General features: G+C 51.5%; 3 protein-coding genes across 3 annotated transcripts; 1 reads left to right on the top strand and 2 right to left on the bottom strand.

Moving 5' to 3' along the window:
- Positions 1-1601: 1601 nt before the first annotated feature.
- ALDH9A1 (aldehyde dehydrogenase 9 family member A1) lies at positions 1602-10864 on the top strand. Its single transcript, XM_009901924.2, has 11 exons — positions 1602-1875; positions 2834-2979; positions 4424-4553; positions 4863-4997; positions 5448-5644; positions 6313-6453; positions 7160-7348; positions 8909-8996; positions 9336-9477; positions 10004-10116; positions 10217-10864. Exons 1-11 carry the CDS (start codon positions 1695-1697, stop codon positions 10309-10311), a joined length of 1557 nt encoding a protein of 518 aa, XP_009900226.2. The 5' UTR covers positions 1602-1694; the 3' UTR covers positions 10312-10864.
- Positions 10865-11334: 470 nt separating this feature from the next.
- On the bottom strand, positions 11335-18224 carry MGST3 (microsomal glutathione S-transferase 3). Its single transcript, XM_009902006.2, has 6 exons — positions 18126-18224; positions 15254-15377; positions 14091-14164; positions 13374-13431; positions 11890-11962; positions 11335-11542 (listed from the first exon to the last, which is right to left on the bottom strand). Exons 2-6 carry the CDS (start codon positions 15368-15370, stop codon positions 11418-11420), a joined length of 447 nt encoding a protein of 148 aa, XP_009900308.1. The 5' UTR covers positions 15371-15377; positions 18126-18224; the 3' UTR covers positions 11335-11417.
- A 1580-nt stretch (positions 18225-19804) lies between these two features.
- LRRC52 (leucine rich repeat containing 52) lies at positions 19805-24421 on the bottom strand. The gene is made up of 2 exons (XM_009902009.1): positions 23797-24421; positions 19805-20058 (listed from the first exon to the last, which is right to left on the bottom strand). Exons 1-2 carry the CDS (start codon positions 24419-24421, stop codon positions 19805-19807), a joined length of 879 nt encoding a protein of 292 aa, XP_009900311.1.
- Between the last annotated feature and the right edge of the window lie 765 nt (positions 24422-25186).

Here is a 25186-nt window from a genome sequence, read left to right as displayed (position 1 = left end):
ATTAAACACTCCATAGTGGATTAATTCTCACTAATAATTATGTGGCACCTTTATAGGCTTATCTAAAGCTAAATCATGAGTGTAGAACCTCTCTTCAATGCTCCACCTCTCTGAAATGAGTATTTGGCAGGTAAAGGAAAGCATCTGCTGCATTTTTTTACTTACTGCTGTGTCTGATTGTAGCTACAACCTTCCATGGGGAGCAGCCCCTGTAGGATAATTCCTGTTTCCCTGTGTAGCCTCTGAAGGGTCTGATCCCACAGAAAACCCAGAAACACCCTAGCCTGTTACCTGCATGGATCAGCACCATTGATCAGCCTTTCTGCACTGGTTTGTCCTGCAGCACATGGCTGCTGGATCCAACAGGATTGAGCCAAGACAAAGCTGGTGAGGGGTCTAGAGAACAAGCCTTATGAGGAGCAGCTGAGGGAACCTCATTGTTTTCTACAACTACCTGAAAAGAGGTTGTGGGTGAGGATCAGTTTCTTCTCTCTAATTCTGTCTCCTGATACTAGGAGAAATGGCCTGAAATTGTGCCAGGGGAGCTTTAGGTTGAATATTAGGCATAGAAATTCTTTCCTGACAGAGTAGTCAGGCATTGGAACAGGCTGCCCAGGGAACTGGTGGAGTCACTGCCCCTGGAGGTGCTCAAGAAATGAGTGGATGTTGGCCTTTGTGATAGAGTTTAATGGGCATAGTGGTGTTAAGCAGGTAGTTGGACTCAAGGCTGGAGGTCTCTTCCAATCACAACAATTCTGTGATTCTCTAAGACAGCCACATCTGATCAAACTTAACAGCAAGCTGCACCTTAATGTCTTCAGATGTGATGTGTGCTACAGTACTCTTCCCTCCTGCTGTCAGAAATTCTGCCCTCTGCCAGTCTGGTTACATCACACCAGGCTTTGTCACCTGGGGAGAGAAGCATTTGTACCGCTAAAGGTTCCCTGAAAATTACTGATCTGTTGCTACATTCTGGTTGCTTTCTGCTGTCATTTGTTTCATACAGTAGTTCCCTGGGGATTGTTAGTCATCATAAAGACCTGAGAACAGCTTTCTGAAGCTCAGACAGCAAGGAGACTGAATTACAAGAATCCTAGAATGGGGGGAGTGGAAAGGGACTACGGGACATTAAGTCCACCCTCTCTGCTAAAGTAGGGTCACATTTAAGTAGGTTTTGAATCTCTCCAGAGAAGGAGACTTCACAACCTCTTTGGACAGCCTGGTCCAGTGCTCCAGCACCCTGATAAGAAAGTGTTTCCTGATGTTCAGGTGGAACCTCCTGGGTTCCAGTTTGTGCCCCTTCTCCTGTTGCTAGGAACCACTGAAAAGAGCTTAGCTCCATCCTCTTGCCCCATACTGTTTAAACATTGATCAGATCCCCTCTCAAGCTGCTCGTCTCGCAATAAACCAGCTCCAGATCTCTCAGCCTTTCCTCAGAGATGCTCCAGTGCCCTCAGGATCTTCGTAGATCAGAGTGAGTACCACCCGTGACCACGGACGCTCCGCGGCGCCCTTGGGCAGGACATAGTACCTCCGTGCCGCCAGGGGGCGTCCGAGCTCTGGGCAGGGGGCGGGCCACGGCCCGGAGGTAAAAGGCCGCCGGTGGAGGGCGTCGCTCCCCGGCTGACGCGTCGCATCGACCCCACGGGCTGCGCTCTCCCGTGGGCATTTCCACACCAGCGACAGCCCAGCCGATGCTGGCTCGATCCCAGCTGCCGAACCTCCTACCCCGTCTCTGCTCCCTCCGCCCCAGCCTCGCCATGAGCAGCGTTACCGGCACCTTCACCAGCACCCAGCCCCTCAACTACCGGGCGGGCGCCCGCGTTCAGCCCGTGGACGGCGGCCAGGCCGAGGAGGTGTATGAGCCGGCCACAGGTACTGCCCCGCTGGCAGCGCGGGGTTTGGGAGGTCAGACCCGGGCCGAGGCGCGGGGACGGTACCCGGGAGCTGCCTCCGTGCAGCACCCTCCGGGCTCGGCTTCAGCTGGCTGCCCGCAGGTGTTTGGAGGCTTTGGTGGCTGCGTTTTGCCTCCTGCAGTGCAGCCCCATCGCCAGACTTCTTAGCAGAAATCGGCTCTGGCACGCTGTCAGCTCTGATTCCGTTTTAACAAGGGTTTACATGGAGAAGATAAAGGAGTCATGGATGCTGCTGGGGCGGTTCCACTTAGGCACAAGAGGAACATTTTCCCCAGTGAGAACGATCACTGGAATCATCTCCCCAGGGAAGTGATAGAGTCCCCAGCGTTGGCCACTTTTAATGTTAAGCTGGACAAAGTGCTGGGCCATCTTCTCTGGACCATGGTTTTGCCAAGAAAGATTGGACCAGGTGATCCTGGAGGTCCTTTCCAACCTGCTATTCCATGGAAAAAAAAGAAGAAAGAAAGCAAGAGTGGTGCCTGAGCTTGGCAAAGGCCATGAGCAAAGGCCAGGCTTGAAACATTCCTACAGTTACTGATACTTTTTTAACTGGAGGCACCTAGGTTTCAGCAGAATGACTTTAAGAAAGGCTGTTTAACTATGCTGAGGAATGTGTAACAGAGACCTGATGCTGGTGGTAGAAATATAACAAACTCCAATGGGAAATGGAGGAATTTTGTAACAATTGGAGCTAATTAGTAACTAGATCATGGCTGTGGAGAACGGCAGATCTTTTTAAGTTCAGACCAGCTGAGTTGCAGCACCTCTTCTATAGCCGATGACAAGTTGCTGGGAAACACAGCACCAAGTTCTGTAAGCTTGGTATAGGGGGGTGGACTGAAATCTTTGGGTTGTGGTGCAAGATAAGCCTCATTCTGTGCCCCTTTTCTGAGGTTTCCTGTTTAAAATGTGCCCAGGTCGTGTGATCTGCAAGCTGCTGAGCTCTGGGGAGAAGGAGGTGGACCTGGCTGTGCAGAGTGCAAAGGCTGCCTTTAAAATATGGAGCCAGATGTCTGGCATGGAGCGCAGCAGGGTGCTGCTGGAGGCTGCCAGGATCATCCGGGTATGTTGCAGGAGCTTGCCTCTTTTGGAGAGGGCTCGTTCAGTCTCTGAGCTTCCCTGAGGGTTAATGTAGCAGTTGGGGGCTTCCAGCAGAACTTTGAGGCCTCCTGGAAGAAGGCAGGCAGGCATCAGGAGTTAAAGCCCCACCTTTGACCAGAAGAGACAGTAGGTTGTCATGGGCAGAGCTGCGATCTTATCACTCCATTCAAGGCCACTGTGTGCTGTCTCTGCTTGATTTTGTTAGAAGACATAAACCAGAAGCCATCCAGTTCAGATCTTGCAGGTCTTGTTCTTCTTTTCCCAAGTCCAAAGTTTGCCTTTCCCCTGCTGGCAGTTTCAAAGCTGAAGTTGCATAACTGCTACATTGTTGAACTGGCAGCTTGTTGGCCACTGCTGCCAATATGACTGGAATGTGTCTTGTTTTAGCCTTTAGAAAAGAAAAAGACACCAGATAATATACACAGCAGAGGATTCAAACAAGCTGCTCTATCACAGACTGCCCTGTGAGATAACATGTTCTTGGACATGAAGGTTAATCCCCATGGAAGCACAGATCCGTAAGAAACCAGACCTTCTGGAGCACAGCCCTGTGAGGAGAGGCTGAGGGAGCTGGGGTTGCTTAGCCTGGAGAAGAGGAGGCTCAGGGCAGACCTTATTGCTGTCTACAACACCCTGAAGGGAGGCTGTAGCCAGGTGGGGGTTGGTCTCTTCTCCCAGGCAACCAGCACCAGAACAAGAGGACACAGTCTCAAGCTGCACCAGGGGAAGTTTAGGCTGGATGTTAGGAAGTTCTTCCCAGAAAGAGTGATTGGCCATTGGAATGTGCTGCCCAGGGAGGTGGTGGAGTCACCATCACCGGAGGTGTTTAAGAAGAGACTGGATGGGGTGCTTGGTGCCATGGTTTAGTTGATTAGATGGTGTTGGATGATAGGTTGGACTTGATGATCTCAAAGGTCTTTTCCAACCTGGTTAATTCTATTCTGGCTTTTTTTTTTCCCTTTTCTGCCAGACTCCTGCAGCAGGGCAATAGTCCTGCCTGGAAGATGGTCTGTTAAGGGATGCTTCCCAGCTGCATTGCTTTGTCTGTCCTTCACCAAGTGCTCTGCCTCCATTCTGCTCTTGCTGTTTGCTTTTCCTCCCAGCTTAGTTCTGTGAATTTAATCTCTGTTTGCCTGCTGCCTTCTTGGTTCAAGTTTGCTCATCTTTGAGATAAGCAGGGATGTTAAACAAGATGGGACTAGCATTGAACCCCAGCAGCTGCCCCTTTGATGTTCCCCTGTGCTGGGAAACTGATAATTGCCAGTTGGGACCCTGCCATTCAGAGATGACAGTTTCTCAGGGCAGAGCCTTGTTTGGCACTTGAGTGCTTGAGAAGCAGATTTCTCCTTGTGGAGTTCTGCTGCAGGCTTCCCTAATGCATTGTCACTGTCCCTTGCCTCTCACAGGAGCAGAGAGATGAAATTGCCACCTTGGAAACCATCAACAATGGGAAATCCATCTTTGAAGCCAGAGTGGACATCGACATATCCTGGCAGTGCCTGGAGTACTACGCAGGACTGGCAGGATCTCTGGCTGGTGAGAATGGCACTGGAGCTTGCCCTTTACTCTGTCCTGCCACTTGCATTCCTTGGTAAATTCCATTGCTCCTGATTTCTCTAAGAGATGGACTACTCCTTTTCCTGAAGAGCTTGGAAGGATTTTCAGAGCTCTCTACCTAATACTGCCATGCTCTGTGGGTGCTTATGCACCTTCTGGGAGCTTGTTGGGCTCAACAAGAGCCACGTGTCTTTTGTTACCAGTCAAAGCCAGTTCTGGCCCCTGAGGCTCTGATGAGACAGGAGGAGGCTCTGCTCTCCTCTACCTTCTGGCTGTTTCTCTTTGCAGGTGAACACATCCAGCTTCCTGGGGGATCCTTTGGGTACACTCGGAGAGAGCCTCTTGGGGTGTGTGCTGGGATAGGAGCCTGGAATTACCCTTTCCAGACTGCCTGCTGGAAGTGTGCCCCGGCCTTGGCTTGCGGTAAGGGAGTCTCTGCCCACACAAGCTTCTCTTCCTCAAAGCCTGTGAGGGAGAGTGATTTGGGCAATGAAGTCTAGGATTACCTGGGAGGAGGTGTTGAAGGATTATCAGAGCCTTACCCTGGCAGGAAGGGAAAGGAAATGGAAGTGAGAACACAGCAGATGCCAAGAGCATGGGAGTGCATCAGGGAAAAGCTGATTGCCTGGCTTTTACCAAGGGAGGTCAATGGAGAGGCCTTCAGTGCAGGACCAGCAGCCCCATGGGTTTCCTCTAGCCATTCTCAGCTGGAAGGTGCATTTCTTCCCTTTCTCTGGTTTAGTGTTCAGCTGCAACTTTCCTCCTCTCTTGGGGGAATCTTCTGGCATCTGTTGAGACAGACTCATTTTGTGGGGTGGGGTCTTGTTCGTTTGTTCTTTTCCCTAACCCCACCTTGTCTCTGCATTTCTCTAGGCAATGCCATGGTCTTCAAGCCTTCTCCCTTCACCCCTCTTACAGTGGTGAGGTTGGCAGAGATCTTCACAGAGGCTGGTGTGCCCAAAGGGCTCTTCAATGTGGTGCAGGGTGGAGCAGCCACAGGCCAGTTGCTCTGTCATCACCCAGATGTGGCCAAAATCTCTTTCACTGGCAGTGTGCCAACTGGCAGCAAGGTAAAGGCACCTTCATGCTGGGGGACATGAGAGGTCTATAGCCCTTCTGGTGCTTCCTTGAGCTTTTGTGCATGAGGCTTGTAAAGATGGTGTGCAAGTTGGCATTTTGGGGCCTGAGCCAAGGAGCTTGCATGTACAGGGTTACACCAAAGCTCCAGTGTGCCTGCACCAGGAAAGCCTCTGAGCATTTCCAGCAGTAACAGTTCAGTTTAGCTGCCTACAGCCTACTGGCTTAAAGCAAGAGGTTACTTTCTGTGAACTTCTTACCCTCAATTTATTCTTCAGAAAATTAAGAGTCCCTGAAAAGACTTTTAGAAGTAAATCCTGATTTGAAGTGTTGCCCCTTGAACACTCTCAACATGTGTACCTGTGGGGTGCAGTGGCACAAATGCAGTTGCAGCCACCCTCAGCTTATACTGACCATGGGACTTCCTGCAAGTGACTCCTCAGGGTTTGTTGCTTTTGTTTTCATCAAAACAAACCCCCAACCCCCTGAGACTATCCCTAGTCTGAACTAAATACTCCTGGGAAACACAGCTTGCCCTTCATGCTGCTTCTGTTGCTGGTGAAGGGCCCTGCAGGAACTCTCCCTTTGGGTGACTTGCCTGCCTCCACTAGCCTCCCTTTGCCAGTGGGTCACTTGTCTCTTCTGTCCTTGTTTCCCTCAGATCATGGAGATGGCAGCCAAAGGGATCAAACCAGTCACCCTGGAGCTGGGGGGCAAATCCCCCCTGATCATCTTTTCAGACTGTGACATGGAGAATGCCATAAATGGAGCCCTCATGGCCAACTTCCTTACACAGGGCGAGGTGTGTGTCTGTGGGGCAGGAGTGGCCCTCCCCAGTGAGTTGGGATGGTTTGAGATGGGGCAGCAGAGCCAGCCTCTGTCCTTCTGTAGTGAGGGGTTCCCTGAAGTTCCCATCCTGTCACACATTTCCCTGTGCAGTGTGACAAGGGATCAGGAAGGGATGCCCTGGCAGTAGCCTGTGCAGAGCACCATAGCAGAGTGTGCAATGACTGATGCCCTGTTCTTAAAAGTGGAGCCTAACATCCACTACCCAGCTCAGAGCAGCTGCTTCTGTGCCCTGGGCTCCAGTCTGGCACACAGAGATCAGAAGCTGTGCTGATGTCCTCTGGAGCAGGATCCAGTCAGGTTTGCTCAGCTGCAGCCCTGTGGAACTGTGTCCATCCTGAATTTGGGATCTCCACACGTGCTGCAGGTTTTTCTGCTGGCAAATTGGCTTTCCAGGGTCATCCCTGGGAACTGGAAAGTCAACTCAAGTTCACTTCTGCCGGAGACATTTTTTTGCCACCTGGTGGCATCAGGCCCAGCACGGCCTGTTGAGTGCAGCCCTTAGCAACAAAGTAATCCAGTCGTCTTTGTCCCCAGGGACAAGCTGGGTGTTTTAGCAGCCCTGGGGAGGCTTTTCTGAGAGCCTCTGCAGAAGGGCCCAGGCAGGGAAGGGCTGTGGAGCGCCGTGTGTCCTATCCTGAGCATCCCGTCCTGTATCCCAGGTGTGCTGCAATGGCACGAGGGTGTTTGTGGAGAGGAAGATCCTGGATGCCTTCACAAAGGAGGTGGTGAAACGCACTCAGAAGATTAAAATTGGAGACCCTCTCCTGGAAGACACACGGATGGGAGCCCTCATCAACCGGCCCCACCTGGATCGTGTCCAGGGCTTTATCAAGCAGGCGAAGGAGCAGGTGAGGTGGTGATGCTGCCTGCTGCCTGCCCTGCAATTTCTGTCTTGTCAGACAAACAGGCCAGCAGCTGCTTTCCTGCCCCTTTCCTGCCCCTTTCCTGCCCCTTTCCTGCCTTCCCAGTGAAGCTGCTTTTTCTGTTGTGGTTGAGTTAGTTGATAGGTATATCAATCTTCTCTTATACTTCCCCCTTTTCCAGGGCTTGGCTTATTAGAAAAAGACTAATGTCAAAGAATAGGGGATGTTTAGTGACTTCATTTACATACAGAGAATTAGTCAGAAATCAATATTAGGCTATCAGAAAGGAGAATTAGATGATTTTTCTTTTCCTTGGATTTAAGCAGTGCAGTTTGGAGTACTCTTAGGGATTCCTCTCCTTTTCCTTTCCTAGCAGCTTATCCTCATTCATTTCAAGACTTTGTTTGTTTGTTTTTCTGCACCTCTCCCCATGCAAAACTGAAACATAAAGGGAACTGTGTAATGTGTTCTTTGTACTTGTGATGAAAAGCTGGCCAGTTTCAGCTGCAGACCCTGTTGTCTGATGGTGTCAGGAAGGAGCAGTGCTTGTGTTCTGTGAGCTTAAAGTCAAGGCTGAAAAGCAAACACTGAAAAATAGGTTGACTGTTCTAGAGGAGCAAGGTCTTCTTCCCTTGAAGTGGCCATTGCTGGTGCCTGGAGAGACAGACAGACACATCCTGAAGCCTGACCTCAGTAAAACTGTTGCGGTCAACCTTTCATCACCCTGTGAGCAGTACCTGGTTGAAGTTTCCAAGCAGAGCACCAGTGCAGTGACCTACCCCTCTGCAAGAGTGGCACATTAGTCATGAGGTCTTGGGTGACAGGTTGGACTTGATGATCTTTGAGGTCTTTTCCAACCTTATTGTTTCTGTGATTCTGTCAAGAGTCCCCCAGTGCACGTCTCTGAACGAGCCCCGAGGGTGACAGAGCTTTTCGTATCCTGACACTGCCAAGTTTTAGAGGTTGTGAGATGCCCAGCATGGAAGTGTATAAAGTGGAACAATCCTTCATGTTTGGGCTGCTCCTGAGTTGTGGTGACATCTTGCATGCTTGGATGTCACCTCACTTGGGTTCCAGTTTTGTTGGTTGGTGGAAGAGTTTAGGAGTGGTGGAGTGGTTTAGGTTGGTGGAGAGTTCAGGAGGCCAAACTGACCAACTGCTGGAAACAATCTCCATAAGAGCAGTAAGTTTAAAACTGTTACCCCTCGTCCTGTCACTGCACTCCCTGATCCACACTGGGGGAAGATGTGGAGATTAATGTGATGCCAGCTAGTTTTAATTGCTTCCCTCCAACCTGCACTGGCTCTAGTGGTGCTTGCACCCCCAAACTAGTGGTGTTTGGACTTTAGGTCTCACCCTGGACCCTGATCTGTCAGTGATGCTGTGTCAGCATTCGTGGCCTGGAAAAACACCAGGGGAGCAGAGGCACTGTTTGTCTGATAGAACTGTAAACCCAGCAGGGAGTATTGACCTGCCAGAGCTGCAGCAGCTGGGTGAGATGCTCCTGGATGTGCCTGCCTTACCTTCTGCTTGGCTCTTTTTCAGGGAGCAGAGATTCTGTGTGGTGGGGACCTGTATGTGCCAGATGACCCAAAGCTGAAGAATGGCTACTACATGCGACCCTGCGTGTTGGGTACTGTGGTGTTCTGGGGGGAAGTTAGGGAGTTTCTTCTGGAGGAAGCCATGCTCAGCATAACCTGTCTGTGTGAATTTCTGTGGTGTGAACAGGCTAGAGAGAGCTCAGGCCCCCAAGAACTGTGTCCAGAGAAGTGTCTGCTGTTGGAAGGTTTGGCAGGGCACAGATCGTGCCCTTGCTGCCTTGGGAAGCTGGATGGGACTTGCTCCTCTGCTAGCCAGGTCTGGGGGTGCTGTGCAGTGCTGAGTGCTGTCTCCAAGGCTGTGGACTGCTGAATGCACAGGCTGTGCCTCTAGCTCTTCCTGCTGAAGCACCTGTGCTCTGCCTTGCTTCCAGGGAAATGCAAGGATGACATGACATGTGTGAAGGAAGAGATCTTTGGGCCTGTCATGTCCATTCTGCCATTTGACACTGAGGAGGAGGTCCTGGAGAGAGCCAACAACACCAAATTTGGCCTGGCAGGTGGTGTCTTCACCAGGTATGACTGGGTAGCATGGTGTGGAAGCAGTCTAGCAAGAGGAGGAGAAGGGAAATACTGCAGCAACTTGCTGCTCCTCCTGTGGTGCCTGGCCCAGGCATGGATGTCCTCTCCCAGAAAAGCTGGAGCAAGGGACTGCCAAAAGGGAACTTTGTAAATGACTGCACATCTCCTCCCAGTTTTTCCTGAAGGGTTAGGTAGGCCCAGCTGTCCTTCAAGTTCCTTCCAGCCTCTGCTTGGCCTGCTGCCTCCCTGCCTGCAACACCAGGAGCCTGCCATGCTGCTGCAAGCTCACAAAGATGGCTGTTGGCTGCTTGCCATAGTCTGCTCTGCTGGTGTCCTTGTCCTGCCCTCTCAAATCAAATGCATTGTTGAGTGTCCTTGGGAATAGGGGCTACATCCTCTGAGCAGGCCCAGTAGGGCAGGTTGGGCTCCAAAATCCACTGTGACCTGCTGGTCTTTCTCCATGGGCTGTTATCTGGCAGGGAGTGGGAAGGGATCCAGCTGAATTGCCCTTTTCCTGCAGGGATATCCAGAAGGCTCACAGGGTAGTGGCTGCTCTCAAGGCTGGGATGTGCTTCATTAACAACTACAATGTCAGCCCTGTGGAGCTGCCTTTTGGAGGATACAAGCAATCAGGTGAGCTCTGTCTGACCTTCCCTGGTATGAGAACATGCCAGTGCAGGGGAGTGTGAGTGGTACTTGGAGCTGTGTCCTCATTTCTGGCTCATCCCTGCAGGGTTTGGCAGAGAGAACGGGCGGGCAGCCATGGAGCACTACACACAGCTGAAGACTGTCTGCGTGGAGATGGGCAATGTGGAGTCTGTGTTTTAGTGGCTCTGGGTCTCACTCAAGGGAGCATCAGCCAGTCCCTGCCTGTCAGCCAGAGGTGTGGATCATTTACACAGCAATAAAGTGCTCTAAAATTGTAAGTGCCTGGGGGAAAACGGTGCTGGAGCAGCATTTAGCCACCCTGCTCCTGCCAGGGGAAATGTGCACAAAGGGCTTGGGCTGTGGGCCTGCTCTGTCCTGTCTGGAAGAAGGTGGAAACCTTGGTGTCAGAGGCAGCAGCATGGCTCTCAGCAGCAGCTTATACAGCTATGTAGGTCTTAATAGGGGCTTGTTAGTGGCAGAGGCCTGGCCCATCTTGCTGCCTGCCTTGAACTCCACTGCCTTCCACCTTCAGTCAGCTTGGATCATGACTTTCTAGCATGTATGAGCCTACTCAGTGCACATAGGAGCTCTTAGAACATGGATATCATGTAGCTACAAGCTCTGACTACACACAAGCCTTGAAGGTAGGATTGTTTATTCTTTCTAGCCCCCTTGTAAACACAACTTTTGTTTTCCCTATCTGTGCCTCACTTCCAAGGTGGGACAAGATACTGTGGGGGGGGAAGGTTGGCTGATGCATGAGAGGCATGACCCTAAGGATCATGTCCACACACAGTAAGGAAGACAAGCAGAGCAGTATCAAGCTCCAGCACAGAGTGCTGCTGCTCTTAAGTGAAAGCTATCTGGCTTCCTTCCTCTAGGCCTAGTCTTCTTTCTAACCAGGATGAAGCAACAACTTTAAATGTCTTTTTTGGGTTTTCAGTAATCAAATAAACTTTACCTCTGTTTGCAACATCTCACTGCAGTGATGTGAACTGAAGCATCCAGAAATGCTGTTGTATGGGTTGAACAGGTTGCAAGATGGCTTTTTTTCTCAGGACACCTCTGCCTGACAGGCAGATTTCTGTAGACCCACGAAACCAGAGTCACTCCAGCCCTCTGCAAAACCCCTCCACCTTTAGAATGGAAATACAGAACTGACAACTTCATTTTATTGAATGAGAAGAAAAAAAACAAACCCAAACCAACCAGGAAATGAAATGTTCTAGAAGAAATCCCTTCAGTTTCCCAAGCAGGCATCAGGCTGGTCCTCACAATGATCTGCATCATAAAGATCTGCAGCGACTCTGGGCGATCCAGCCAAGGTGCTGGCAGGCTGAGAAGATGCCTGTGCCCACCAGCCCAAGGAGTGCAAGTGAACCAATGGCCCCTCTCCTTCGATTTTTGGGGTCTGGAAACAAGACAGGCATGTTTTGTCAGTTCTGCAGCCTACCACTGACAGGCTCACCCACCCTGAAAGTTAAAGAGGGAGCAGGAAGCAAAGCTCAATCTTACGGCAGGCCCCAGCTCAGGCCATGTGCCAACCCTCCATCTGTGCTGCCATTAGAGGAGAGCCCTTCCCACCAGCAGCAGTGTGCTGCAGGCTTAGCAGCCTGAGGACCTGCCCCCTTTTCTCTGCACCCTCACTGGAAGCTTTATGCTGCCTCCTTGATGTGAGTTGGAGCAAAGAGCCCTGAAGCCACAGGAGGAGAACTGAGTTTCCAAGGCCCTGCTGTGTGCTGCAGGGTAAAGACCTACCTCCTGTGTAGTAGCCATAGGCATAGAGGATTCTCCCAAGGATCCAGGTCATGCCAAGCCCTGTGGCAACCCGCTAGAGAGAAAGGAGAAGCATTAAAGGTTTTGGAGACTTGCTGCTTTGTGTTCTTAGCTGTTAGAGCAGCTCTGCTTCAAAGAATCAGAGAACTGTTTCAGTTGCAAAGATCATTGAGTCCAGCCATTATCTAACTCTACCAAGTCTGGTGCTAAACCATGCCCCTCAGCACCACATCTCTGCTTCCTTTAAACACCTCCAGGAATATCCAACCTAAACCTCCCCTGGTGCGACTTGAAGCCATTTCCTCTCCTCCTATCGCTTGTTACTGGGGAGAAGAGTCTGACCCCCACCTTGCTCCAATCTCCTTTCAGGGAGTTGTAGAAAGCAATGAGGTCTCCCCTCAGCCTCCTTTTCTTGAGGCTAAGTAACCCCAGTTCCCTCAGCTGCTCCTCATAAGACCTGCTAAAAGTGACCACCAACTACAGCTAGGACACCTGGGGGTCAGCACTGGGGAAGCAGGTGACTGGTGCAGGGTGCTGGGGTGGGTTTTGTGCAAGAGCTACTCTTTTCATTACACTTATGGGGAGAGAGGATGTGATGTGCTGCAGAGCCTTGCTCTTATGCAGCACAGCTCTTCCCAAGCAAGTAGTGGTTGTCACACAGGCAGCAGGTGTCAAATCTCACCTGCCCAGTCAGTGAGCTAGACCAAACACCAGGATTCTGGGGGCAGCTGTTGCCCCCAGCCCTAGTCTGCAGTCTCCAGCAGTTACAAGGGTTTTCCTGTTGCAGGTATTACAAACTTCCACCTTGCCTCTTAATTTAGAGCTTGCTGCAAGGTGGCTCCAGTTGACCAGATTCGTCTCTGCTGCTTCCTTCTGTCTCTCAAAAAGAGTACTCAGGGAAGACCTGATTTGTCTATTGGTGGCAAAGAAACAGCTACTGGTTTTGGCCTCTCCCACACCTGCCTCCTCATGAGCTGTCTACATCTCTCAGCTGAAAATAATCCAGGCTTTTTCTGCTCCTTTGTGCACCTCCTTTGGTAGCAGAAGTGAGTGGGAAGATCACCATGTACCCTGTCTATTCTCATCAGAAACTCCTCATGAAAATAGAGTTAGATCTTTAGAAGGGGGGGAGGAGAGCGGAAGAGGTTTCTGTTCACACCACCAGCCCTTCCCACTCATGGACTGGAGGCTGTGAATGCTTCTGTTTGTCCAACAAAGCAGCCTGAGGGAAAAGAAAGGCATCTAATTAATAGCTGTGGCAGCAGTGATGAGTTTACTGAATACTTGTGATTCCCCAGCACAAGATCTTCTACAGCTGCATTTTCAGAAGGGACACAGCTGTGAAGCTGGTGAAGGAGCCTGCTGCCTCCAGAGGGGCAAGCTTGGCCTCCTGCTCTCCCCCTTCCCCAAGTCAGGGAGCAAGAGCAGAGTTCAGTCATGCAGCCCTGCACCGCAGCGTCACTTACCGGGTGGTAGAGTCCACCAGTGGCTAAAAAGAACAGGAAGGCAGGGTAGACTTCCAGTCTGAAAAGAGAAGCCCAGAGAGGCTGTGTTTGTGCCCATGCTGCTTACAAAGAGGAAACTCCAGAAACACAGAAAGCTGTGAGCATTACCTGCCAAGGTCTCTGTTGGGCCTGGCTATTACAAGTTCCATGCTCAATACTGTTGGCCACAGAAGGAGGAAAGTGGGAATCTGAGCATGCCAGACTTTAAGGACTTCTCCCCATGTCCCTAACTCTATGCAAAGCTATCCACTCAGCTTTTCCATTTTGTGCCCTGAGCCACTGCTAAATCCTCCTTACCATCAGCTAGCCCAGGAGTGGTTCCTCCCAGCACTCCTCTGACCAGGTCCACAGTAGCTGAGTGGATTCAGGCCTCTTCCCAGGGAGACCTGGGCAGCACAACAGATCAGCAGCCCCCAGACAGGCTCCTTTGGAAACAAGATTTCTGGTGCCTTAAGGCAAAGAGCCAGGCACTGGGGAGGAGGAGGCTGCTTCACAGCCCCGTCTCATGGTTTAAGGCATGGTAAGGGGCCAGCAGGGCCTTCTGCTAAGCACTGCATGGCCATGTGTTGTCCTCAAGCTTTGAGCCTGAAGCCAAGCAGCTGGCAGCAGCGAGTCTCTAGCTGCAGGCCCGCTCCAGAGCCTGGTGTGTGTTCAGCCCACACTCAGGCCGGTACTCACGTGTTCTGGTGCGCGCGCTGGATGCAGTTGAACACTCGCCCGTGCTCGGGGTCTGTGCTGTACATGGTTGGATACTGCCAGAAAACACAAACCACCAGCAGCCTGTCAGCAACTGCACTCTGGGCTGGAGAGCCTGTTCTGCAGTGGGGAGTGTGGCCTGCAGCACCTCTCCCCAGGGAGCCCAGATTTCAAATGTAGAGTCAGTGTTTCCTGCCTGTGCTCCACAAATGCTTAGCTGAAATGGCCTCTTGCCTCAGGCCACTTCCTGAAATCCCTAAAGGGCCTGACTGCTCCCCAGAGCTGGCCCTTCTTCGAAGAGAAGATAGCCAGGCACAAGGTGACCTCCCTGTCAAATCACATCTTTCTGGGAAGGAGAGAAGCAGGGTTAGAGGACATGCCCCCATGTGTCCCAGGGAGAACTGTCAGCAGCCCACCACCCAGGAGCAGGCTGGGAGGATGCTGTCTTCCTCAGCACAGGGTTGCAGCCTGGCTGTAGAGGCTTCCCCAAGCCTGAAATGAAGTGTCCTGTGCACCATACTGGGCATTTTTGCTGCACCATGCAGGAGTGGAGCCACCCCAACAAGCACCTAGGGCCTGTGGTACCTTGCACCCACCCCTGCTTGTCACTTCCCCAAGTGACACGGAGAAAGAGCAAAGGAGCATTTGTGCTTGGAGCCAAATGGTACAGCAAGCACTGCCTGCCACTGCCCTGACTCATGGACTTGCCATGAGTCATGTGGGCTTGCCCCCACCCAGCACACAGCCCTGCCCAGTTTATGGGCAGCTAACAGATGAGGGAAGGTCACTTTGAAAGACTCTTGTGATAGGGCTTGTGTGCTCCCTCTGAGCTACTGAACCCCCCCCGTCACTTCTGTTCCACTAGAACCCCTCTGCCCCCAGTGCTGCACCAGCCCTCTTTGCAGGGAGGTTTCCTGCACATCAGTGCTCCCAGGTTCAAAGCCTGGCACCCTCAGCTGTCTTGGCTTGGCACCAAGTGCCTGATATCCCAAACTCTGAGCTTTGTCATGCTGTCTGCTCCAGTCTGGAAAGCCAGAATGGCAGCTCCGTCCCTCCTGCATCCATGTGGCAGGGCAGGAAATGTCAGCTGCGACATCCCTCACAGCCCAGCTCCAACCTTCCCCTCCCTCAGCCCAAGCACTCACCTCCACGTTGTACTTCTTGCGGGCCTTGGCCACTTTGACCGCGAGGTGCCCGACCAAGACAAAGCTGGCAGCTCCTGTCAGCATGACATAGCCATACTCCTTTGAGAGAACAACCATCTTGCTGCTGTTGGACAAAGAGAGCCCATTACTATCTCAGGGTGTGACTGGAGAAGTGGCAGCTCACTACAGGCGTGGGTGAAAGAGCTACTGAGCACAGACCCCAAGACCTGCCAGCATGGGCCCTTTCCCTGGCTGGAAAGGGACTGTTTACACAGGCCTGCAGTGACAGGATGAGGGGCAGTGGTTTGAAATTAGAGAAGAGCAGATTTAAGCTGGATGCTAGGAGGAAGTTCTTTACCATGAGAGCAGTGAAACTGCTCAGGGAGGTAGTTGAGGCTCTATCTTTGCAGATTTTCAAGGCTCTGGACAACCTGATCCTGTGGAGGATGTTCCTGCTTACTGCAGGGGGGTTGGACAAGATAACCTTTGGAGGTCCCTTCCAACCCAAACCATTCTATGTAAGAGTCTATGAAGCAGTGACTTGGGGAATTTTCACCTCTTGGTGCCTGCTGGGCATTGGGCAGCACAAATCAAGGGCTCTCTGCTCAGTTCCTGTCAAACAACACTTAAAATCATTTCAGTGCTGGTGGGAGGTGGTGTCTGGAGGACCCTAGTCCAGCCTCCAGCTCAGAGCAGGACTACAGCCAACAACAGTAGGTCCCATCAGCTTGGCTGCGTCTAAGTCCCACGACCTCACTGACACAGTGCTGTGCCTGCAGGGACACTCTGGGGAGATGGATAAAAACTGCTCCTTCACCAAGAGCTCCAATGCAAGAGCTCCAAGACCAGAGCTCCAGTCCACCAAATGAAGCAAGGAAACAGATTCAGGAGAAACCAAAGGAGGTGCTCTTTCATGCAGTAGGAAGCAGCTGTGGAACTCCCTGCCAAGGGATGCTGCCAATGCAGGTAGCTTTTATTAGCTCCTGGGAAACTGGGCAGATTCTGGGAATGAGAGGCAAGGTAGGACTTGTAATACAACCAAATGTGAACTGACTCAGAAATCCTGAGCTGAAAGGAGCTGAGCTACATGAATGGTTAGTTTGTACCACTGAGGTCCTCCTTACATAAAATAGTTATAATGAAAGCTACCACAAGAGCAATAATAACCAAACCTTTTCAGCAAAGAGGAGTTGGCAAGGTGAACAATGCTCAGCCTCACAGCTTCAAGGAACCCTCTCAGAGTCACAAATCAGTGAACAGTCTCCAGCAACAACCAACTGCTGGCACTGACCAGCTGCATGAGCAAGTCTGCCAGCCAGGAGACACTAAGGCCTGCATGATTTGCATTTAATGCTTCTGCACCTCCTCATGCAGATCCAAGACAGAAGTGCAGAGCAGAAGGTGCATCCAGCAGCCTCCACCACACCACCCTGCAGCAAGGCCTTGTTACATGCTTCTCCGTTCTTCCTGCTCCCCATCTACTGGGCATGCCATCACCCTGTGCTGCTGGGAGCTGCCTGACACCAAGCACTCCAGCACCTTCCCCAGCTGCAACGCAGCACAAGAGCCCTTCCTCACAACCCCTTAGCACAGGTCCTCTTGTACAATCCCAAACCTCAGGCGTTGTCTGTCTGCATGACCCAAAACGGTGCATCAGAAGAAGGCAGCAGAGATGTCTCTCCAGCTCTGACAAAATTCCCTCTCCAAACCAAATGTCAGATGATTCCTATCTCCATCTGGTGCCTCCACAATGTGGAGACGTTTTGGTGTCTCTTGTACTGTCCCACCACCACAATCTGTCACTGAACCAGTGTAAACAGCCTTCCCACTGCAGCAGCACCAGCACCCCTCACATGGGATCCTCAAGAGGGGGTTAGTTTTCCTTTGCAAAGGGATCGTTATGGATGGAGCAAGGTGTGGACAACAGCTGACTTTGTCCACATCAAGTCTGGTAACCAATTTATCACTAAGCACCTTCAAAACCTCAAGTAATAAGAAATGTCAGCTGAACCCACGTGTAGTAGGGGATAGTGCCTGACAGATAAGACACTGAAAACAGAACAAGTTCCCACCCTGTAGAGCAGGTTGGTGGGCACATTTGCCCCTTCAAATGACAGGGTTGGTGGAGAACCCCACCTGCCAGCTTCGACCAGGCATTTTATCTTCATGGTGCTAAATTATAATCTAGGGGGTTGTCAGTACAGTATTTTATCAGCACAGCGGGGAGCATTACAAAGCTACGACTCTTACCCTACTAGTGTAAAAGTGTTGCTCCAACTTTTGCTCTAGTAATCTGGAGATCTACAAAGCACTCCAAAGTCCGCAGGACAATCCGATTGCCGCGCCTCGCCTCGCCGCTGTTTCCGGAGCTTGTGCACTTCAGTAACCTTTGCCTGCTGCCGCAAGGACTTTGCTGACAGCCACTGATGCACAGGCCTGAGTTTGTGTCCTCCCTGCACAAGTGTTCAAGGTGGGAGCCAAACGACCAGGGGATTCTGGAGCATGAGAGAGCACTGCTGCGAGCTGCACAGAAGAGCTCCCCGGAGGTGCCTTCACTCCAGAATAAGGCTTCTAACCAAGCCTGCCATAACACGGGGCAATTATGAGTCAGCAAAGCTGATTAAGCCTCCCCGTTCTTAGATTCCGGCAGCACTACCCGACCCAAGGGCAGACTTTCTCTCCGGCCAGGATGAGCTCCAAAGGCTCTGCAAACCGGGGTGGGGTGGGGTGCCTGAGCGCCCGCGCTCTGCCCTCCCCGCGGCCCCCTTTCCCCGCAGGGACAAAGGGGAAGGCTCGGCCCTTCGCTCTATGTTCCCTACCCTCAGGGTAACCTGTACCAACCAAGCGCTCGGAGCCCCCGGCTCCCACTCACCCTTCGGCGCGGCGCGGAGCAGCCCAAGACGCAGCGGCACCGGGACCAGGACGGAGCCGAGAGCTAGGACGGGAGCGCGAGCTGGGCTGGCCCGGGGCGGGGCTCTTCCCGCGGCACTGCCCCCGGGCGGCACCCAGCGGCTGGCGGGGCGGGGCGGGGCGGGGCGGGGCGCTGCTCGGGGCGGGGCGGGGCGGAGCGGGGCGGCAGTGAGCGCCCCGGCGGGAGGTGCGTTTGGTACCAGGCCGTGTGGCTCTGCGGGGGTTTTGCTGTGCCTGTGTCTTGCAGCTCCCCATGGACCATGGATCCTATGGGGGCATGAAGAGCTGGAGAGCAACTCTGTGGAGAAGGGCTCGAAGGTGCTGGATGGTGAGGAGCTGGACATGAGCCGACAGTAACAGCCCAGAAGCCAAGCCTGTCCTGGGTTGCATCCCCAGAAGCGTGGGCAGCAGGTGGAGGGAGGGGATCTGCCCTTCTGCTTCGCTCTGCTGAGCCTCCACCTGCGATGCTGGGTCCAGCACTGGGGTCCTCAACACAGGAGAGACATGGATCTGTTGGAGCAGGGCCAGAGGAGGCCACAGAAATTATGCCAGAGCTGGAACTTCCCTCCTGTGAGGACAGACAGGGAGAGTTGGGGTTGTTCAGCCTGGAGAAGAAAAGGCACAGGGGAGATCTTCTTGTGGCCTTTCAGTACTTAAAGTACAGATCAGGAAGCTGGAGATGGCCTTTCTAGCAGGGCCTGTTTGTGACAGAACACAGGTGATGATTTTAAACTAAAAGAGAGGAGATTTAGACTAGCTAAAAGGAGAAACTTTTTACAATAAGGGTGGTGAAATGCTGGCCCAGGTTGCCCAAAGAAGTGGTAGATGTAGATGTCCCATCTCTGGGAACATTCCAGGTCAGGTTGGATGGGGCTCTGAGCAACCTACTCTCATAGAATCAATAAGGTTGGAAAAGACCTCAAAGATCATCGAGTCCAACCTGTCACCCAACACCTCATGGCTACTAGACAATGGCTTCAAGTGCCACGTCCAATCCCCTCTTGAACACCTCCAGGGACGGTGACTCTACCACTTCCCTGGGCAGCCCATTCCAATGGCAAATAACTCTCAGTGAAGAACTGTCTTCTCACCTCAAGCCTAAACTTCCCCTGGCACAATTTGAGACTGTGTCCTCTTGTTCTGGTGCTAGTTGCCTGGGAGAAGAGACCAACCCCCACCTGGCTACACCCTCCCTTCAGGTAGTTGTAGACAGCAAGAAGGTCTGCCCTGAGCCTCCTCTTCTCCAGGCTAAACAACCCCAGCTCCCTCAGCCTCTCCTCAGGGCTTGTGCTTGAGGCCTCTCACCAGCCTGCAGAGGTGTTAGACAAAATGACCTCAGATTGCACCTCTTCAAGTCAGTCCCTATGACCCTTCTTTTCTGTGGTTTCATGGTGAGGTGGGAGTGTAAACTGCCTGGCACTGTCCACACCTCTTATGCCTCCTAAAAATATTATGCCAGAGTCCTGAGTCCTGGTGGAAGAAGACAAGTGGAGGAAGCACAGTGAGTGAACCGGGAGCACAAAGACTTTCATCTCTTGCAGTTTTATTTCATCTGGAGTGGGACATCAAGTGGGAAACCGGGCAGGAAAGGCTGCCTTCAGTTCCCACAGTGGGCATTCAGAAGGATTTGCAGAACTGATCCTATGTGACTGTGTCTTCCTCCTCCTCTTCCTCCTCCCCCTTTGAAGTATGGAATTCATAGATGACAACACAGATGCCAGCCAGCCAGGCTGCCATGGTGCCAGCAAAGAACATGCAGAAGCCAACGAGGCACAGAAAGATGTAGTCCTGCTTGTACAGCTGGGTCAGGCAGCTGAAGTGGAGCTGTACCTCCACCACAGGCATTTTCTGGCCATGCAGGCTTTCTGGGGTGTAGCAGGTGATGTTGTCAGCATCTGCAGAGGGAAAAGCAGAAGCAAGACACTCTCACTTGTGTTAAGCAATCATGAACAGGAGCGTTGGTAGAAAAATGATGGAGGAGTTTGCTAATCTCCTGGAAAATGTCTACAAATATCACATCCCTCTCTCTCTTTGGTAAAACCAGACAGGCAAACTCTTGCCAGGTTGCCAGGATGATGTCCAAAGGAAAATACTTGTGTTTGGATTTTTGATCTCAGACACCTTCTGAAGTGATGTAGCCTAAATTATGCTGGAATAAGGAGGCTTGTGTGCATTGGACAACTGGGGAGGTTTGCAGGTAGGCATTGCCTCACCTGCTCAGAGGTATAGGAAGAGGAAATTCATCAGTGATTCAGTTCCACTTACGATTCATTCAACAAGGCAAAGTGCTGGGTCCTGCACTTTGGTCACACCAACCCCACAAACATTCCAGGCTTAGGGAAGAGAGGCTGGAAAGCAGCCAAGCAAAGGCCTGGGGGTGCTGGCTGACAAGTGAATACAAACCAGCAGTGTGCTCAGATTGCAAAGAAGGCAAACATCATCCTGGCCTGCATCAGAAACAGTGTGACAAACAGGACCAGGGAAGGGATTGTCCTCCTACACTCGGCACTGGTGAGGCTACACCTTGAGTACTGGAGACCCTCACTACAAGACAGACATTGAGGTGCTGGAGTGGGTCCAGAGAGGAGCAACAAAGCTGGTGGAGGGTCTGGAGAGCAAGTCTTGAGAGGAGTGGCTGAGGGAACTGGAGCTGTTTAGTGTGGAGTAAAGGAGGCTGAGGGTGGGCCTGTAGTAAGGTGGGTATTGGACTTCTCTCCCAAGTAAGAAGCGATAGGACAACAGGCAATAACCTCAAGTTGAACCAGGGGAGGTTTAGACTGAATATTAGAAGAAAGTTCTTCACAGAAAGGGTTTTCAAACACTGGAAGAGGCTCCCCAGGGCAGTGGCTGCATCCCTGTTCCTGGAGCTGTTTCAAAGAGGCAGCGATGTGGTGCTAAGGCAACTTCCTATCAGCATCTAGACTACAGAGATCCACCTGAGCATAAAACACTGCTGCAGAGGTGCTCTGTTGAGCAGCAGCAGCTTTTTGAGAGCCAGGATAGGTATCTGCTTGCAGTAGATTTCAGGGCTCTGTCCCAACATCCCTTTGCACTGGAGCTGTCATCTCCTGTTGCAGCCCTCAGTTTAGGTCTTCAAGAGGGGATTGGAGGTGGCACTTGGTGCCATGCTTTAGTTATGAGGTCTTGGGTGACAGGTTGGGCTTGATGATCTTTGAGGTCTCTTCCAACCTTGGTGATTCTGTGAGTCTGTGAGTCCTAGTAAAGAGGGAGCTGCCTAAAGGCAGGTGGCTGTTGGTGACACAGGGTGTTCAGCTTGTGCACACTTTTACACAGCAAAGCCTAACACAGCAGGGAAGTGGAGCAGCCTCCTGGGTTTCGTTGCTTTCCCATTTTCCCAAGCATGGTGCAGGGATCCATACTCTTACCCCTGTTTTTTGCTTCCATTGCCTTTCCTACTCCTACCCTCTCAAGCTGCTTGCAGAGAGCTTTATTCTCCCATTTCAGGGTTCAGTGTGTTATCTCCAATCTCACTGATAAGAACAGTACTTCTTTTACACTGTTCCATATCTGCCTGTAACCTGTACAGGAAAATAAAACACTTTACTGTCTATGGGGAGGTTAGTGCATCTAACAAGACACAGAAATGTCCCTAATTGGGTTCTGTCTTAACACCAGCTTCCATTTGCTCTTCCCTTTTCTCCTCTTGGGCTCTTTTGTGGCCATTTCTTACTTGACTGTAAGGAAAGAAGTCTTGGAGACCTTGTTTCAGAGAAACAGCTTTTCTTCAGAAGGAAGCTGTGCTGTGCTGCTGCAGCCCATGGGACTCAATGCTCACCTGCATTGCACATTTCTTATTTTGGGAAACTCTGGGGTGCTGGAGAAAGAGTGAGAACATATGGAGCCTCCCAGCCACAAGAATGCTGACACTTCTCTGAGTACAACTTGCATTCTGTTTCACTCTGTCAATCAAATGCCATCTAGGACCCAAACCAGAGCTCCCAAAGTCTTCCATTGACCTCTGAGTGTTGAGCCACAGTCTGACACAGAGGATCAGTCAAACATACCTGCTCTGAGGAGCACTGTGACAGCTGGAGGTGGCAGGACTTGTAATTTCTATGTGTCTTGGCACAACAGCTGCCATGCTTTTAAGGCAAAGGGCACTGTGGACACTTTCCATGCTTGAAAATGCGTCAGCAGGGAGCAGGGTGTAGTCACAACCCCATGAAAGTGAGCAGCTAAAATCCTGCTGAGTTTCACACTATTCAGACTTCTCCCAGAGACCCTATCAGTGAGAGATGAGCTGGCTTTCAACTCAGCTTTGTTTTCAGCATTGCACAGAATTGCTGCTGTAGAGGCTGCATGAATGAGGTCTGCCTGCCAGGCAGGTTGTGCAGGAAGAGGCTAGCAAGAGGTGTTTAAGGTGAAGGTGGTGGAGAGCTCAGGGCTGGAAAGGCTGCCCCAAGCAGGTTGGAAGACAGGCAGGCAAGCATTTCTACAGAGGTGGTGGTGGCGTTTAACTGGTCATTATGGACATACTGGTACTGAGTAGAATTAGAATATAATAGAATTAACCAGGTTGGAAAAGACCTTTGAGATCATCAAGTCCAACCTATCACTCAACACCATCTAATCAACTAAACCATGGCACCAAGTGCCTCATCCAGTCTCTTCTTAAACACCTTCAGTGATGGCGACTCCACCACCTCCCTGGGCAGCACATTCCAATGGCCAATCACTCTTTCTGTGAAGAACTTCTTCCTCACATCCAGCCTAAACCTCCTATGGCACAGCTTGAGACTGTGTCCTCTTGTTCTGATGCTGGTTGCAGCCCCCACCTGGCTACAACCTCCCTTCAGGTAGTTGTAGACAGCAACTGCAGGAGCTTTTGGGGAGCCACATTGGGCTCCTCATTCATAGCACTGCAGCAATAAGATGCTGTGACTGACAGGCACAGGAACACCTCCTGAGACTGTAGTCAGGCATTTTAGACCAGCAGCAATGTCCTTCCTAGATACAGGCTCATTCTGATTTTGCTGGGATAGAATCGTAGAGCAGCCATGGTCTGCAGGCTGTCAGCAGTTTCAGATCAGTTAGGAGCTTAAGGTAGGAGAGGTAGAAGACAGTGCAGCTGACCCCAGTTGGCTCACAGGTGCATCCCATACCATAAAGGTCACATTCAGGTCTTCCTCCTCCACCTTCTCTCAAGATCACCATCATTCTGCCCCTAAGGACTACTTTTCTGTGTATTGTGACTGCTGTACATTCACTGGGCTGAGTATAACTTTGTATACTTTATATTTTACATTAGTTAATTTTGCTGTTTCATTCAATCTGTTTTAATTGCAGACTCTCCTTTTCTGGATCTCCCTTCATGGCAGGAGAAGGCTCATTGGGTGATAACAACTGCTATAGTTTAGCCTTTGATAAAGGATAAACATAGGCAAGACTACACCTCCCAGACTGTCCTGAGGATGTGAGCAAGTGTGATTGTGGGTGAAGCATGTGTAGCCCAGCTGACTGGATCTGTGCTTTTCCCAGCATCAGAAGATGGGACTCAATTTTGACATGCAGCAGCACAGTGCCATGACATGAAGTTTTGAGAAAAAGAACAGTGAGTCCTCTCAGTTCCACACAAATCTGCAGGAGAAGGGTCCTGCCTACACAGCCCTCACCTGGAAAATGAACGTTGCTCTCTGTCATCCAGGTGATGAAGTCCAAAAAAGAACAGTTGCAGTGCCACAGGTTGTCACTGAGCCCCAGAAACCTCAGGTTGGGCAGGTCACGGACAGTGCTGGTGTCCAGAAATGTTAAGCCTGTCCGGCTCACGTCCAAGTGCCTCAGCCAGGTGTTGTTGGCGAAAGCATCCTTCTCAATGGCCACAAGGTTGGGATTGTCTGAGATCTTCAAAACCACCAGGCTAAGGAGGTTAGAGAAGGTGCTGAAGGTGACTTGTGTGAGGTTGTTGAAACTGAGGTCTAGATAGACAAGCTTGGCCACGCCAATGAAAGTGAAATCCAGGTCATCCCCCAAGAGGTTCTTCCTGCAGTCCAGATAGACCAAATCAGCCAAGAAGCTCAATTCCACTGCTGGCAGGAACAGGATGTTGTTTGCTGCCAGAATCAGCTGCCTGGTGTCCAGTGGGATGGCCACAGGGAACTGCTGCAGCTGCTGCCCTGTGCAGTTCACTTCCAGGTACTGACAAGTACACCTGCTTGGGCAGTTTATCCTCTCTGATGCCATCCCCATCCCCAAAAGAAACATGAGGCTCAGGGGTTGCGGTCTGCTTGAAGGAGACATGGTCTAACACCTTCCAGGCCACTCAGTCCATCGGGGACTGTGAGCAGCCCTATAGAAGCTGTGTTATTGTCACAGCCATGCCGAGGAGGTGTCTGGCTTCAAGGCTGTGGGGAAGTGCTTTGTGTCCGTGACTCACCTGACTCCTTGGCAGACTGCCCAGCTGGAAACTGAACCCAGTTTCTACATTGGCAAGTGCAGAATAGCGGCTGGAGCATCTCCATGTCGCACTTGGCGCCAGCTGACACCTCTCTGATGTCAGTGGCTTTGGGGTCAGGGCCATGACCTTGCTGACCAAGTGGGAGCTGCTTTGGGCCGCATGGAGATGCTGGGAAGGTATATGTTGGATGAGAGCATTGGAACTGGAGCATCCCTCTTAGGAAAGGCTGGAAGACCTGGAGCTCTTTAGCCTGTAAAAGAGCAGACTGAGAGGGGATCTTAACTGCATATAAATCTCTAACAGGTGAGGGCCATGAGGATGGGGCTAGGCTCTTCTCAGTGGTGACCAGTGATAGGACAAGGGGCAACGGGTATAAACAGAACACAGGAGGCTTCATTTGAACTTAAGGAGAAGCTCCTTTAGTTTGAGGGTACTGGAGCGCTGGAACAGGCTGCCTAAAGAGGTGGTGGAGTCTCCTCCGGAGACTTTCAAAATCCTCCTGGACACATTCCTGTGCAAACCTGCTCTAGCTGTGCCTGCAATAGCAGGAGCGGGGCTTGGGTTACATCTCTAGAGGTCCCTTCCAACCCCAACCGTTCTGTGGTGCT

This window comes from Dryobates pubescens, chromosome 11, assembly GCF_014839835.1.
Source record: "Dryobates pubescens isolate bDryPub1 chromosome 11, bDryPub1.pri, whole genome shotgun sequence".
In the NCBI taxonomy this organism is placed as follows: domain Eukaryota; kingdom Metazoa; phylum Chordata; class Aves; order Piciformes; family Picidae; genus Dryobates; species Dryobates pubescens.
Note: the sequence above shows the minus strand (reverse complement) of the source record. Positions and strands in the feature narration are given on the sequence as shown.

Excerpts from the sequence above, each read along its gene's own strand:
- ALDH9A1 (XM_009901924.2), top strand. The coding sequence starts at position 1,695 with ATGCTGGCTCGATCCCAGCTGCCGAACCTCCTACCCCGTCTCTGCTCC. Across the intron at positions 1,876-2,833 it reads GGTGTATGAGCCGGCCACAG|GTCGTGTGATCTGCAAGCTG; the intron begins GTACTGCCCCGC and ends AAATGTGCCCAG. Across the intron at positions 4,554-4,862 it reads ACTGGCAGGATCTCTGGCTG|GTGAACACATCCAGCTTCCT; the intron begins GTGAGAATGGCA and ends TTCTCTTTGCAG.
- MGST3 (XM_009902006.2), bottom strand. The coding sequence starts at position 15,370 with ATGGTTGTTCTCTCAAAGGAGTATGGCTATGTCATGCTGACAGGAGCT. Across the intron at positions 14,165-15,253 it reads GCAAGAAGTACAACGTGGAG|TATCCAACCATGTACAGCAC; the intron begins GTGAGTGCTTGG and ends GTTTTCTGGCAG. Across the intron at positions 11,963-13,373 it reads CTGGTGGACTCTACCACCCG|CGGGTTGCCACAGGGCTTGG; the intron begins GTAAGTGACGCT and ends CTTTCTCTCTAG.
- LRRC52 (XM_009902009.1), bottom strand. The coding sequence starts at position 24,421 with ATGTCTCCTTCAAGCAGACCGCAACCCCTGAGCCTCATGTTTCTTTTG. Across the intron at positions 20,059-23,796 it reads GAGCAACGTTCATTTTCCAG|ATGCTGACAACATCACCTGC; the intron begins GTGAGGGCTGTG and ends TTCCCTCTGCAG.